The sequence below is a fragment of the Marmota flaviventris genome, chromosome 12, assembly GCF_047511675.1.
Source record: "Marmota flaviventris isolate mMarFla1 chromosome 12, mMarFla1.hap1, whole genome shotgun sequence".
Classification (NCBI taxonomy): Eukaryota; Metazoa; Chordata; class Mammalia; order Rodentia; family Sciuridae; genus Marmota; species Marmota flaviventris.
Window position 1 is genome coordinate 105338381 of NC_092509.1, and position 16104 is coordinate 105354484.

The window sequence follows — 16104 nt, forward strand, 5'->3', positions numbered from 1 at the left end:
AATTATCAAATTTAAATAATAAGTTTGAAATAAAGTGAAGTTAGCCAATCCCTCAAAACCAATGCCAAATGTTCTCTCTGCTATAAAGGGGCTGATTCATAGTGGGGTAGGGAGTCTGAACAAGAGAGGAATAGACAAACTCTAGATAGGGCAGAGGGGTGGGAGAGGAACGAAGAAGGCATGGGGTTAGAAATGATGGTGGAATGAGATGGATATCATTATCCAAAGCACATGTATGAAGACATGAATTGGTGTGAATATACTTTATGTACAACCAGAAATGTGAACAACTGTGCTCTATATGTGTAATATGAATTGTAATGCACTCTGCTGTCATATGTAAATTTAAAAAATGGTCTGAAATAGAAGTTTTGAACTGTGGTATTACCAGGGCCACCTACAACAGGTAGTCAGCATTAATAAGGAGAGAGAGGAGGGAGGAGGAGGAGGAGGAGGAAGAGGAGGAGGAGGAGGAGGAGGAAGAAGGAGGAGGAAGAGGAGGAGGAGGAGGAAGAGGAGGAGGAGGAGGGAGAGGAGGAGGAGGAAGAGGAGGAGGGAGAGGAGGAGGAGGAAGAGGAGGAGGAGGAGGAAGAGGAGGAGAAGGAGGAGGAAGAAGACAACAGCATGAGAACAATAAAGGGGGGCAGCAGAAGGGAAGGAAGGAAGCACAGGACAAGGGACAGAGGGAGGAAGATGGAAGTGGGAGAGGAAGGAGAATCCAACCACAACACCTCACTGTTCCCAGGGAGAGGGGCAGAGGCCAGCTAAGGAAAGGGGTGGGGGAAGAGGTGAGAGAAGAAGAGGAGGAAGGGGAGGGAGGAGGGAGGAGGATGTGAGACTGGGTGGAGAGAGCCCTGCTGGTGACACTCAGAGCCCTCCCCTGGAGCAAGCAGGCCCCCTCCACAAGGACCCAGAGAGCCCAGGCACTGCGTGCAGAGGCTGAAGGCTGTGGAGCCAGAGAAGGAGCCAGCAAAGCCATGGTGAGCCTTTGGCCCAGAGATTCCAGACACGCAGAGAAACTCTCCTGGGGCTGGAGGGGCAGGTGGCATGGGACAAGAAAGAAGCCATTTCATTTTTGGTTTTTAACATGCAGAAACCAAAAATGCTCTCAGTCTCAGAATGTGATCCTAGGGTGTCAGGTGGCCGACGTCCTCCCCTTCGAATCTCTGGTGAGAGGGAAGTGGTGCTTGGGCAGTGAAACATGGTGCTGCCAGAGAGGTGTCCTCTGCAGAAAACATGGCCCTCAGGGCTGCAGAGAACCTGGGATGCTGTCATTCAGTTCTCAAAAATTTATTTCTTCTTTAGAAAAGAAAATGAACTGCTTTGCTTCTCTGGAGTCTGGTTATGTAATTCTCTTAGGTATTTGAAGCATTGACTGATCATGATCAAGTGTGAGAAGACAGCAGTCGATCTAAACACCAAAGGTCATTAAGCTCCAAGGAAGACTTAACAAATATACAAATATTCAGTAATTTGACCTGAAAGCTCCATAGACAAGCAGGCACGAATTTACTGGGATATAGAAAAGCATCAGAGCAATGATGATCAGCAATTTGAGACTGAAACATGAAATCAAAATGGAACAAAACTGCAGGAGGTTTGGGTTGATGTGATGTGACCTTTTCTCCCTTGTCTGGGAAACCTCTGATGGGGGACAGGGTTTGTGCATTTGTGTGTTTTATCTGGAACTTTCAGAAAGTTGCAGGTACCCCACCCCTCCCAGGTGCTTTAAACCTGTCTCCAATCTAAATTGTCCTGTATTTTATTGCAGATATTTCCAAGGAAATGTCAGAGTGCACAGAGGGGCTTGTGGATCACCCAGTTGTGGATCTGGACAGTGCTCTGCTGGGGTATGTTGTGACAGCCACACATTGCTAAGCCTTTTAATTTATGTTCATTTTCTCAAACATCCACTGAGTGTGCATAGATGCAGGGAAAATTATTAGGTGGACCTCTACCAATTCCATCCCTCTGTGACCTCTCTCTTCTTCCTCAAGCCCTTGGTACCTCCCCAAGAACCCCCAACCCCAATCTTGCCTGCCACAGCCTGTGCTGCAGACTCCAAATCCCGACAATCCCACAAAAGCCTTCAATTGAGAATGAATAATGTTAGCAAATAAAGCAATTTCTGCAGTTCCAGTGTGAACTCCTTCAGGGCAGGGACTTGGTCACCTTTTTGGTCCTCCTCTCAGTGATGTTGGAAGTTTTCTGTGAGTCTCAAGATGCTCCAGCCACAGCTGGGACCTTTCCCCATGTCGGCCTTTAGGAAATTATCCCAGGATAAAATAGTAGACTATATGTATTGGAGTTTTATGATATCATACTTCAATTTGTTTTAAATGATTGACAATCAATAAGAAAATGAAATTTGAATTTTTAAAATATGTTAGTTAAATTTCTCATAAAGGAATTTTGAGAAAAAATTTTTTTTTTTTAAAAATAGACCTAGAAAGCCATTGTGTCCATAAAAAACAATGCCATGAGGAAGATATTCCATGTTCAAGCAGAGGTCTGGGTTCTGCTTCCCATCTGCTAACAACTAGGGCTTGATACTGAGCGGTCACTTACCCTCCTGGGCCCTCAGCTCCTCCTCTCTGAGTGGCAGCTCAGCCTGGAGACGAGAGCTGGGCTCTTCTCAGCTGAAACACTTGAGTAGATATGCTTCCTGCTCTGTCTTTCAGAATTCCTGGCACAACACGGAACTGACTGTTGGACCTACCACTATTCTGAACAACCCATGAACTGGGAAAGTGCTAGAAAGTTCTGCAAAGAAAGGTACACGGATTTAGTTGCCATACAAAATAAGAGAGAAATTGAGTACCTGGAGAAGACAGTGCCCTTCAACCGTTTTTACTACTGGATAGGAATCCGGAAGATAGGAAACATATGGACATGGGTGGGAACCAACAAGCCTCTCACAAAAGAAGCAGAGAACTGGGGACCTGGGGAGCCCAACAATAGGCCCAAGGAAGACTGCGTGGAGATCTACATCAAGAGGATGAGATATGGAGGCAAGTGGAACGATGAAGCCTGCCACAGACCAAAGGCAGCCCTCTGCTACACAGGTGGGAGACCAGGCCACGAGGAAGACCTGAGCTAGAATAATCAGACCTACCCCATGGGAGTGCTAGGGAGGGGGGCAGGAGCTAGCTCACTCTCATCTGCTTCCTGTCCCCCAACTGGGCATGGATCAGGTCACTGCTGAGCATTTCTGGTGTGTGAAGCCGGTTCCTACACCCCACACCCATACCCCTAATTCCTGTCCCATCCAGGTGCTAGGTACATTACATGGGAGGCAGGGAGGAGGAGTTAGACAGCCAGGGCCCCTGATGGAGGGCAGGAAGTGGACACCAAGAGCAGGGCTGGCTGAGAGCTGGGGCCCACCTGGCCCGTGTCCTCCTTGTAGAGCAGGAGCCTGGGCTGAAAGCTGCCTCCGTGACCTCCTGGCACAACACTGCACAGGCTTGTTGGGTGGCTGTCACAACAGTTCCAGCCCAGCCAGGATTTTTCCAAGCCGGATTTTAACAGTGAAACAGTTCATTTGGTTCCTCGTAAACTGGACTCTCTGCTCCTTTAGAAATTTGGACTTTTTATCTTAGTGCTTCCCATAAGGAAGGACTCCAAGCACAGTGCAGAGGTGAGTGAGGCCCAGCCTTCATTTACCCATCACTGCACTGAAAGCAAGCCATTTCAAGAGTTTCAGTGTGAGCAGCGTAAGCAACATCTCCCCAGCTGTCAGCATGTTACTCTCGGCAAGTTGACTTTAAAAGCACACACGTGTCCTGGGATGTATGCCTAGCATATTTTATAAACTGAAATTTTAGCATGTGATTTTTATGCAAAAGTGCTTTGAACATATAAATAAACCTTTCCTGCTTATGAAAATAGTGCAGATAAACAGTTACCTATGACAAAAGAAATATCTATTAATCCTAAAAGGCAATCAATTGAGACACTGTTTCTCTGACCCTCTTAAAGCTTCTTGCACCCCCGGGTCATGCAGTGGCCACGGAGAATGTGTGGAAACCATCAACAATTACACCTGTGACTGTGATGCTGGACACTATGGGCCCCAGTGTCAGTTTGGTAAGCCCCTTCACTCCTTTGCAAGTAACAAGACTCACTGTAGCTTATGATGGAAGCTGATTGGGACCAAATGATACTAGCCATCCTGAGAAATGGGAAGTTGTGATCAGAAGTTATAGTTTTGCAAGGTGTCATCTTTATGCAAAGATTCCACATGTCAGTGTAAGGTTCAATTCACTTCACAGGTGTTTCTGATTTCTACAAGAAACAGGTGTGTATTGAGCGCTAATGTAAGGAGTCAGGGGAGATGGATTCCTGCTGTCAGGGAGCTCACAAACTGATGAGCTTAATGAATTAATTAGAGTTCTTTAGTCTGAAAGAAACTGTACAGTTCACCCTTAGGAGAGAGAGTTACCCAGAAGGTAATCTCACTTTTTTATAAAGTGATGACAGGGAAAGCCAGGAGAAAAGTCCATGATGATACATAGCTTATGTCAGAGACGTGTAACAGCAAATTCTCCATGTTCACTTGGGCTAAGTATTTCAGGAGAACACAATGGAAGATCTGTCATAAAACCTTCCCGTAAAGGATTTTTGGTTAGTTAAGGGAAATCTTATCTGTTCACAATTGAGTGTGAGGGAGACAAGCTGCAGTGAGCCCAGGGCCTGGCACTGCTGGTGAAGGAGCCCAGCCTTATCTGCAGTGAGAGGCTCCTTAGCGTCTTCCTCGGTAAGTGGGCAGTTAACCCGGAAGCACATGGTGGGCGATGGAGAGGCTCTTCCTGGGCTTTGTGAGTCACTCAGAAGCAAGGAGGTGGAAATGGACAGGAGGGAACACACAGGTTAAAGCCAGGCCTTGACCCTGTCACCCACTACTGAAGGAGACACGCGATACTTTGACTGATGTTGGTAGTTTCAGAATAAGTTTTAAGTGTCTGATGTATAGAATAGAAAATTATTGACAAAAGCAATATTTGTAAAGAATATGACTTAAAGCCAAAGTGGATTCCAATGTCAACTGACTGGAATAGATCCAACTCATTTTTCTTAATCTCTGAGCCAAGACTGCTACCTAAAATTTTACTCCTATTCTGGAACTTTATTTTTTAAACCTTATATAAGTGTATTCCCATTCCTCTCCTTTCAAACATTTAGGTTTGTTTTTTGTCTTGCTTTCCATCATGCCTTTCTTTTCTGTTTCTGTTTCAACATAACATCACTCGTCTGGGTTCCTACATAGGCAGGAATCCCAGCTCTTTAACACTATTAACATCAACTTCCATCTTTTCCTATGACTTTTTATGTCCTGTCAAACTTTCTTACTTTTGTGGATCCACAGATTTCTCTTTGGACTGAAAAATCTGTCTTGATCCCTCAACTCCAAATATGTGAAGGATTTCCTTGGGGATATCCAAAAGAATATCAAGTCAATTGTCCCAGCCATCTTTCCTTTATGCACTCTTTATCTGCCTGTAGAGCTACCATGCTCATAGGCACTGCTGTGACAGTCTCACCTCCCCCCAACATGTATGCAAGGTAATCCATTATCAATATTCAGAAATTATGATTTTCTCCAGTTTGTGTCCTGTTGTCAACTCTGTCACTGCCCACATTGTCTTTCTTCTAAATGATTGACATATTCTTCTAGATGTGATCCATACCTTTAAATTTGCTTCCCTCAAATATATTGCTCATGCCTGCTGACAATTAAAAAATAATTAAATATAGCCTACATGTGTGACCATCCACCCTAATATTTGTGCTTAACACTTGTCCTACAGATGAAATCAAAGCCCCTCAAGACCTAACATAAACTTGATCTTGGTCCTCATTATATTAACAAAAAAAGTGAAGAGTATTTAATCTGAGTTCCTATATTTCTTCCTAATCACATCAGACATCATTCCCTGTCACCTCTTTCCTTCAAGTAACATCAAAATACTTGTGTTTTTCCATTTGCCAAGTGTGTTTTTTATCATTGAGTTTTCTCAAGGGTTCGTTATCATGTTTAACATGTGGCTGACACTATTGTTCATCTTCAAAACATGGTCCAGGAATCATTCCTTCCAGAAATATTTTCTTGGATAGCAAACTAGGCACATGGTTATCAAGTGGAGACCTTGGATTCACGTCCAGACACTAGGCTCTTAACCCTTCCCAACACTGTATCTTTCCTTATTGAAGTGGTCCAGTGTGAAGCATTGGAGGCTCCAGTGATGGGTACCATGATCTGTAATCACCCTTTGGGAGACTTCAGCTTCAGCTCACAGTGTGACTTTGCATGTTTTGAGGGAACAAGCTTATTTGGTCTTGATAAAATAAGTTGTGGGCCATCTGGAAACTGGTCCTCTACGGAACCAACCTGTCAAGGTGAGTAACTTCCAACTAAATACTATATCATGATAGCCCTGGGTTTACAGTCTGAGAAAGTGCAGAAGAGTCTTGCTCATCTGTGCTCCATCTTCTCCATGTATTTATTCTCATTGTTCCCATGCTCGTTGAGAGTCACACTGAAAGCTTCTTTAAGATCAACAACTGCCTTATTCCTGGTTGCATCTCTGGGAGTCAGGTTGTGCCTGGAATACATTAGGCATTTTTGTGTGCACCTGAATTGAATTGGACCATTTAATTTCCTTTGATTCAGACTTGTACTGAATGTGGAAAACAGAAAAATCCTCCTCATTGCTGGAAACCAATTTTCACTGAAATCTCAGGAGGAGGTCAGAAGGAGGGCTCTACGTTGATCATAAGGAATAAGACATGAGACACACCACATTTTTCACGGGCCCTGAAAGGGCATGAAATGTACAGGTTGTGGTTTCCAAGTCTGAGTCTGAGCTTCTGTTTCTGGAAAAGGTAGTCAGAAGTCAGTGAGCTAAACTTCTGCAGTGGACCTACAACAACAGAACAGAGGGCAGGAGGGTTCCCGGAGTTTTACCACGCCCCTTCCAAGAAGTCTGCTTATGCAGATCCCTGTTTGCTCTGGATTTCTGACCCCCAATACTCCAGTGTATTCAGGCTCTGGTGTGACAGTTGTTCCCCAGCCAAGGCCTTCACTCCCACTCGAACTGGTCTGGGTTTAAATTCTCTCCCCAGATAATGCCAATGATACAATGTGAAGATTAGTGAATATTTAGGTAGGACTTCTGAAGAGCCAGGATCTGTTCCAGGGTTTTGACTTATAGTTATCAAATAACATGTAGCTCCTACCAACTCCATGAAGTTAATACACTTATCATCATTAACCATTTAAACATGAAGAAACTGAGGTTGCAGGTTTTCAGTGATCTTGCTTGAAGACACAGGGTTGTCAACTGGCTGAGCTGGGATTCAAACCCAGGCAGCAGGCCCTCTTAACCCTTCTCAACCCTGTCTCTTTCCTTACTGAAGTGGTCCAGTGTGAGGCTTTGGAGGCCCCAGATCTGGGCAGCATGGACTGCACTCACCCTCTGGGAACCTTTAGCTTCGGCTCACAGTGTACCTTCAAATGCTCCGAGGGAACAAAGCTACTTGGAGATGGTAAAACAAGATGTGGCCCACTTGGAAACTGGTCATCTCCAGAACCCACCTGTCAAGGTCAGTGACTTCTGATTAGTGGCTTTGCCATGGTAGTTCTGGGTTTACAGTCTGAAAAAGCCCAAAGAGCCTTGCTGTTCTGTTTCCATTGCTCCTCGTGTTCCTTTTCCCTTCTCCCACACACTTGAGTCCCTTTCCGTAGTTACCCATCTGGCCCAGCACTGGGAGCCTCATGGGGTCTACTGGTGCCATATCTGTGACTGCAGCTGCTGCACTCAGGCTCTGCCTGCAATCAGGCACTTTTCTTGTGCACCTGAACTGAATCAGGTAACAATTTTCCTTCATTTGGACTTGTACTCTTGTAGAATATAGAAAAATTCTCCTAATTCCTTTAACTATTCTTCATTGAAATTTGAAGAGCAATATCCAAATGAAAGCTTGTATTTGATTCATAAGGAATAAGACAATATGTTGTAATTCTTGCCGGAATGGCATAGAACATTCCAAATATGTAGCTTTTGATTTCCAAGTCTTCTTTTGGTCTTCTGTGCTAACAATCAGAGCATAGATATAGACACATTTTCTGAGGAGGATTGTAAAAAAACTCAAAGAACTGAATTTCCTCTTAGCTTAGGAGAATAATGCAGGCTCGAGGCCAGAATGATTTCTAAACTTTATGTTCTCCCCTTCCAAGAGAACAGAATATGGAGGTATGCTCTTTCTCAGAAATTCCAAATCCCAACACACTAAAGTACTCAGGGGCAGAAATCTAATAGTTACTCCCAGCTACGCTGGTCTTCCCACTTATACCCATCAGGTTTAGGTTCTCTCTCCAGATAATGCCAATAGTGCCAATGTGAAGAACAGCTAACATCTAGTTAGGGCAAGCCATGTGTGTTCTAGGAGTTTCATGCAGTAATTCAGTGGCATGCAGCTCTCCCACCAGGGATTAATACAGTCATCATCTTTGTCCTTTTGTATTTGAAGACACTGAAGTTGCAGGGCTTAAGCAACCTTGCCTGAGGACATGGTTATTACCTGGCCGTGCTGGGATTCAAATCTCAGCACCAGGCCCTCTTAACTCTTCCCAACACTGTCTCTTTCCTTACTGAAGTGGTCCAGTGTGTGGCTTTGGAGGCCCCAGAGCTGGGCAGCATGGTCTGCACTCACCCTTTGAGAGTCTTTGGCTTCGGCTCACAGTGTACCTTCAAATGCTCCGAGGGAACAAAGCTACTTGGGGATGGTAAAACAAGATGTGGCCCACTTGGAAACTGGTCATCTCCAGAACCCACCTGTCAAGGTCAGTGACTTCTGACTGAGGCTTTGCCATGGTAGTCCTGGTTCATGAGAAACGCAGGAATCCTGCTACCTGTGTCCATGCTACTCTGTGTTGCTCCATGTATTTCATTCTCATCGCCCCCACATTTCTTGAGGTCATCTCCAGTTATCCATTTCCCCTGGCACTTTCTTGTGCACCTGATCAGATTGAATGATTTACTTTTCCTTAGTTTGGACTTGTACTGAATGTGGAATATAGAAAAATTCTCCTCGTAGCTTGAGACCAATCTTCACTGAAGTCTCAGGACGAGGTCAGAAGGAATGAAAGGGCATGAAGTGTACAGGCTGTGGTTTCCAAGTCTGAGTCTGAGCTTCTGAACAACCAGTCAGAGCAGGAAAATCGATAGTGAAGAAGGTAGTGAAAAGTCAGTGAGCTAAACTTGTGCCATGGACCTAAAGGGAATAACAGCAGAACAGAGGGCAGGAGGGTTCCCAGAGTTTTATCACGCCCCTTCCAAGAAGTCTGCTTATGCAGATCCCTGTTTGCTCTGGATTTCTGATCCCCAGTACTCCAGTGTATTCAGGCTCTGGTGTGACAGTTGTTCCCCAGCCAAGGCCTTCACTCCCATTTGAACTGGTCTGGGTTTAAATTCTCTCCCCAGATAATGCCAATGATATAATGTGAAGATTAGTGAATATTTAGATAGGACTTCTGAAGAGCCAGGATCTGTTCTAGGGTTTTGACTTATAGTTATCATATAACATGTAGCTCCTACCAACTCCATGAAGTTAATACATTTGTCATCATTAACCATTTAAACATGAAGAAACTGAGGTTGCAGGCTTTCAGTGACCTTGCTTGAAGGCACAGGGTTGTCAACTGGCTGAGCTGGGTTTCAAACCCAGGCAGCAAGCCCTCTTAACCCTTCCCAACACTGTCTCTTTCCTTACTGAAGTGGTCCAGTGTGAGGCTTTGGAGGCCCCAGAGCTGGGCAGCATGGACTGCACTCACCCTCTGGGAACCTTCAGCTTTGGCTCACAGTGTACCTTCAAATGCTCCGCGGGAACAAAGCTACTTGGAGATGGTAAAACAAGATGTGGCCCACTTGGAAACTGGTCATCTCCAGAACCCACCTGTCAAGGTGAGTGACTTCTGACTGGAGGGTTTGCCATGGTAGTCCTGGGTTACAGCCTGAAAAAGCCCTGAAGAGCCTTGCTGTCCCGTGTTCCTGTTGCAGTACATGTTTTATTAACCTGTACTTGTTGAGTTCAGTTATCCACCTGCCCTGGCATTGAAGCCTTCTTAAGATCAGTTGTGTCTTATTCATGCCTGTGGGGCTCTCACTATTCCTGGAGTATATCAGTCACTCTCTACACACCTGAATTAAATTGGATGATCGTTTTCCTTCATTTGGTCTTGGACTTTATTGGAAAATAAGGAACTCTAGTAATTTGAGTCTAATCTTCATCGAATCTTAAGGGGAAGGTCAGATGGATGGCCCACCTTTGATCAAAAAGGAAGGACATCAGAAGTGCAATCCTTGCCCAAATGGCATGAAAGGGCATGAAACATGTAGCCATTGGTTTCCAAGTCTGAATTTGATCTGGGACTAACACTGAAAGCCTGAGAATTGATACAGTTTCTGAAAAGTGTTGTCAAAATCCAAAGAGCTCTCCTCTGCATCTGAATTAAGGAGAATAAGAACGGAATGGACACCAGGATTATTCTAATGCCTTTTCCTTCTCTCCTAAAACATCTATTACCCTGGCCACTCTTGGTCTGAACCTCTCTCACTGCCAACTCTCTGGAATACTGAGCTCACATCATAGTTATTCCCTTCCAAGTTCTTCGTTCCCACTTACCAATCTGACTTTGAATCATCTGTCCAGATGATGCCACAGAAAACAATATGAAGAAGAAACCCAACACTTAGGACTTCTTAAGAGCATTACTCTGTTCTAAGCACTTGACTTACAGAAATTGAATGATATGTAGCTCCCGGACTAGCTCTATGAGGTTAATGCACTCATCATCTTTGACCTTTTATAAATGATTAAACTGACGTTGCAGGGCTTAAGTGACCTTGCTTGAAAGTACGTGGTTGAGCTGGAATTCAGATCCTGCAGCAGGTCCTCTTAACCCTTTCCAACACTGTCTCTTTCCTTACTGAAGTGGTCCAGTGTGAGGCTTTGGAGGCCCCAGATCTGGGCAGCATGGACTGCACTCACCCTCTGGGAACCTTCAGCTTTGGCTCACAGTGTACCTTCAAATGCTCCGCGGGAACAAAGCTACTTGGAGATGGTAAAACAAGATGTGGCCCACTTGGAAACTGGTCATCTCCAGAACCCACCTGTCAAGGTCAGTGACTTCTGATTAGTGGCTTGGCCATGGTAGTTCTGGGGTACAGTCTGGGAAAATGCAGAACAATCTTGTGATTCCATGTTCCAGTTGCTGCACGTGTCTCCTTCTCATTTGTTGCCTAGGTTTTGAGTTTGGTGATCCATCCACCCTGGTTCTGAGGACTTCTTGAGATCAGCAGTGGGTGTTGTTGTTGTTTTACTTTCCCCTCCCTCCAGTCTTTCTTCCTGAACCTTGTCGCCTTCTTTTACTGATCTCCCTTTGATTTTCAAGAGATCCCCCATCATTTTCTTTTCCCTTTTCCTCTTAGCTTCCACATATGAGAGAGACCATGGGGCACTTGACCTTCTGAGTTTGGCTTATTTCATTTATCATAATGTTCTGAAGTTCTATCCATTTTCCAGCAAATGGCATTATTTCATTTTTCTTTATGTTTTATGAAATATCATTGTGTATACACACACACACACACACCATATTTTCTTTATCCACTCATCCATAAGTGGAAACCTAAGTTGGGTCTACAGTTTGTTTTTGCGAATTATGCTGCTGCAAACATGGGTTTGCTTGTATCACACTATCGTATGCAGACATTATTAGGACAAGTACTGAGCAGTGGAATAGCTGGGTCATGTGGTTTCCATGTCTAGTCTTTTGAAGAGGCTTCCTATTGATTTCCATAATGGTTGTACTATTTTAGAATCCCAGTAACAGTGTAAAAGTGTTCCTTTTCCCCCACATTATTATTATTATTATTATTTACTGGGGATTGAACCCAAGGGAACTTAACCAATAAGCCATATCCCTTAATTTTTTGTTTTGAGACAGGGTCTCAGTAAATGGCTTAGGGCCTAAGTTGCTGAGGTTGGCTTCAAACTTGTAATTCTCATGCCTCAGCCTCCTGAGCCACTAGGATTACAGGTGTGTGCCACCATCCCAGCTGTGTTTGTATTCTTGATGACTGTGATTTAAGATTCCTTTTTTTGTTTTGTTTTAAGATTCTTGATGATGATGTCATAAGTTGAAATATCAGTGTAGTTTTGATTTGTGTTTCCCTAACTGCTAATGATGTTGAACATTTTGTCATAAATTTCTCGATCATTTGTATTTCCTCTTTTGAGAATTGTCTGTTTAGTTCAATTACCCATTTAATAATTGGGTTATTTGTTTTTCTGGTGTTAAGTTTTATGAGTTCTTTATTCTGGATATTAATACTCAATCAAAAGAGTACCTAGCAAAGATTTTCCCCCTTCTGTAGGGTCTCTCTTCACATTCTTAATTGTTTCATTTGCTGTGCAGAAGTTTTAAAATTTGATGCAATCCCATTTATTAAGACTTGGCATTATTTTCTGAGCTTTAGGGTGTTTTACTGAGAAAGCCATTGCCTGTTCCTATATGCCTGAGTGTTGCCTCTACATTTTCTTCTAGGAGTAGTAAAGTTTCTAGTCTAATTCCTATAGGTCTTTGATTCATTTTGAGTTGATATTTTTGCAAGGTGAGAGAAAAAGATGTAGTTTAATTCTTATTTATATGGATAACCAGTTTCCCAGCACCATTTGTTTCAGTTTGGTGATTTCTATTGTCATATCATCAAGTTTTCTGTTTCTTCTGTCAGGTGTACTATGCTCACTAAATGTGTTTTTAATTTCCAATATTTCCTGTGAATTTTCTCTTATAGTTGGCATATCACTGTCAGCATTATTCATCCTGTGTTGCATGTTGTCTACCTTGTCCTTTGGAGTCAAATAGCTTATTAATAATTATAGTTATTTTCAATTCCAAGTCCTTTACTTCAAACATGTGAACCATAACTGAATTTGGTTCTGATAATCACTTTTAAGTTTCAGACTCGTTTTCTCTTGCCTTTGACATGCTTTATAATTTTTTGTTGAAAGGCAAATTTGTATTGGGGAATAGATCATGAGGCAAATAGTCCTTTACTATGTGTCTATTTTTATGACAGTACCATACAGTTTTGTTTTTTTTTGGTTTAGAATTGCTTTGGCTATTTTGGGTCTTTTATTCTTCCAAGTGAATTTTTTCAAGTCCTGTGAAGACTGTCATCAGTATTTTTATGGGGATTGCATTGAATCTGTATATCGCTTTTAGTAATATGGCCATTTAGCAATGTTAATCCTGCCTATCCATAAACATAGGAGGACTTTCCATCTTCTGTGTCTTCAATTTTTTCCTTCAAGTTTCTATAGTTTTCATTGTAGAGGTCTTTTGCCTCCTTGGTTAGATTTATTCCTAGGTATTTTATTGTTTTGAGTCTATTTATTGTGAATGGAATTGTTTTCCTGATTTCTTTCTCAGCAGATTCATTGTTGGTATATAGGAAAGCTATTGATTTTTGTAGATTGATTTTGCAGAATTTGTTTATTAAGGAGTCTTTTGGTGGACCTTTTTGGATCTTCTAAGTATAGGATCATATCATCTGCAAAGAGCTATGTTTGACATTTTCCTTTCCTATTTTTATCCCTCTTATTTCCTTCTCTTGCCTAACTGCTCTGGCTAGAATTTCTAGTATATATAAATCGGAGTGGTGATAGTGGGCATCCTTGTCTCTTGGTCCAGATATTAAAGGGAATGCTTTCATTTTTTCCCAGTTACTATAATGTTGATTTTGGGTTTTTCATATATATCTTTTATGATGTTGAGCGAGGTTCCTTCTATTTCTAACGGTGTTTTTTTTTTTTTTTTTAAATCATGAATCTGCTGAAATTTGTCAAAGGCTTTCTCTGTATATGTTGAGATGGTTAAGATTTTTTGGCCTTGAATTCTATTTATGTGATGAATTACATTTATTGATTTGCATATGTTAAACCATCCTTACATCTCTGGGGTAAAACCAACTTGGTCATGATGTAAAATCTTCTGAATAACTTGTTGAATGTTATTTGCTAATATTTTATAAGGACTTTTGCATCTAAGTTAATCAAGGATATTGGTTTGTAATTCTCTTTCCTTAGCTAGTGTTCTTATCTAGTTTGGGTATGAATGTTATACTGGTTTCATAGAATGAATTTGGAAGTGTCCCATTCCTTTCCATTTCATGGAATAATTTGAGGAGCATTGGCCTTAATTCTTCTTTAAAGTTCTGGTAGAAGAATCCATCTGATTATGGATTTTTCTTTTATGGAATTTTAAAAAATATTATTACTGCTATTGCACTTCCAGTTACTGGTCTGTTTAAATTTTCCATGTCTTTTTGATTCAATTTTGACAGATTGCATGTGTCTAGAAATGTATCCTTTCTTCTAGGTTTTACAATTTGTTGGAGTATAAGTTTCCAAAGTAGTCTCTAATAATCCACTAGATTTCTATGATGTCTTTTTTTTTCATCTCTGATTTTATTAATTTAGGTATTTTTTTTTCTTTTGGTTAGTTTGTCTAAGGGTTTATCAAACTTTTTTATCTTCTCAAAGAGCCAACTTTTTGTTTTGTTGATCCTTTGTGTGTGTTTTTTTTTTAAATTTTCAATTTCATTGATTTGAACTCTTAATTATTTTCTTTTTTCTACTCATTTCATGATTGGTTTGTTCTTCATTTGTAAAGGGCCTTGAATTACATCATCAGGTTATTTATTTTAGATCTTTCTAGTTTTCTTAATAGGCAATCATAGCTATATTCTTAGAACTGGCTTCATAGTATACCAAAAGTTCTGGTATGTTGTATCACTATTCTCATTTGAATCTTAGAATTTTTAAATGTCTCCCCTGATTTCTTCTATCACTCATTCATCATTCAAGAGTGTATTGTTCAATCTCCATGTGTTTATATAATTTCTGTAGGGATTTTTGGTGTCGATTTCAAATTTCATTCCATTATGATCTGACCAGCTGTAAAAAATTATATCAATTTTTATTTGTATTTACTAAAAGTTGCTTTGTGGCCTAAAATATGGTCTACTTTGGAGATGGTTCCATGAACCACTGAGAAGAAATTGTATTTGCTCTGGTTGGATGAAATATTCTATAAATGTCTATTAAGTTCATTTGATTTATTGTATTATTCCAGTACAAAGAATCTTAACTGAGTTTTGACCTATCTAATGTTGAGAGAGGTGTGTTGAAATCACCAGTATTATAGTATTGTGTCCATCTGAGGCTTCAATTTGTGTAGTGTCTCCCTTATGTAATTAGTTGCACCCATGTTTGGGGCATAAATATTTATTATGGTTATATTTTCTTGTTGGATTGTTCCCTTTACCAGTATGAAGTGACTTTATTTGTCTCTTATGATTAATTTTGGCTTGAATTCTGCTTTATTACCATAGGAGAGTAGCTATTCCTGTTAGTTTTCAGGCTCCATTTACATGGTATATAAATTTCCATTTTTTCACTTTCAGCCTATGGCTGTCTTTGCATGTAAGGTGAGTCTCTTGAAAATAGCTTAGAGGATCTTGTTTTTATCTGTTCTGTCTGCCTATGTCTTTCAATTGAAGAGTTGAGACCTTTTACATTCAATGTTATTGCAGAGAGATGTTTATTAATTTCTGCCATTTTGGTTTATTTCCAATGTTTAATTTGGTCCTGTTTCTCATTTGTTTAGCTACTCTTCAAATGATATCTGTTGATCTGTGAGCTCTGGGGTTTGTTTTTTATTTCTTCTGTTTGTAGTATTTCTTTAAGTAGGTTCTGTAGTGCCAGCTTAGTCGTCATAAATCATTTTAGTTTCTATTTATCTTGTAGTGTTCTTATTTCATCTTGATTTTGAAGTATGGATATAGCAATCTTGTTTGATCTTTATTTTCTTTCAGGACTTGGAACACATTTCAATACTTCCTGACTTTTAAAGTTTGTGCTGAGAAATCAGAAGTAATTTTGGTTGGCTTGCTTCTAAATGTACCTTAGGTTCTCTCTTGAGGCTTTAAAAATTCTATCCTTGTTCTGTACATTAGGCATTTTAATTATAATGTGTTG

The 16104-nt window shown here is 41.2% G+C and overlaps 1 protein-coding gene across 3 annotated transcripts in view; it reads left to right on the plus strand.

Moving 5' to 3' along the window:
• The first annotated feature begins 767 nt into the window (after nucleotides 1–767).
• Nucleotides 768–16104, plus strand: part of LOC139701423 (L-selectin-like) — a 40428-nt gene continuing 25091 nt past the window's right edge. The window contains exons 1-6 of one of the 3 annotated variants that reach the window (XM_071600335.1): nucleotides 768–980; nucleotides 1772–1850; nucleotides 2682–3065; nucleotides 3979–4086; nucleotides 9777–9962; nucleotides 10994–11179. In XM_071600335.1, coding sequence (XP_071456436.1) covers nucleotides 978–980; nucleotides 1772–1850; nucleotides 2682–3065; nucleotides 3979–4086; nucleotides 9777–9962; nucleotides 10994–11179 — 946 coding nt within the window. In that variant the 5' untranslated portion in view covers nucleotides 768–977. The remainder of the gene's footprint in view (nucleotides 981–1771; nucleotides 1851–2681; nucleotides 3066–3978; nucleotides 4087–9776; nucleotides 9963–10993; nucleotides 11180–16104) is intronic. The other 2 variants (XM_071600334.1, XM_071600333.1) reach the window with 2 other exon arrangements.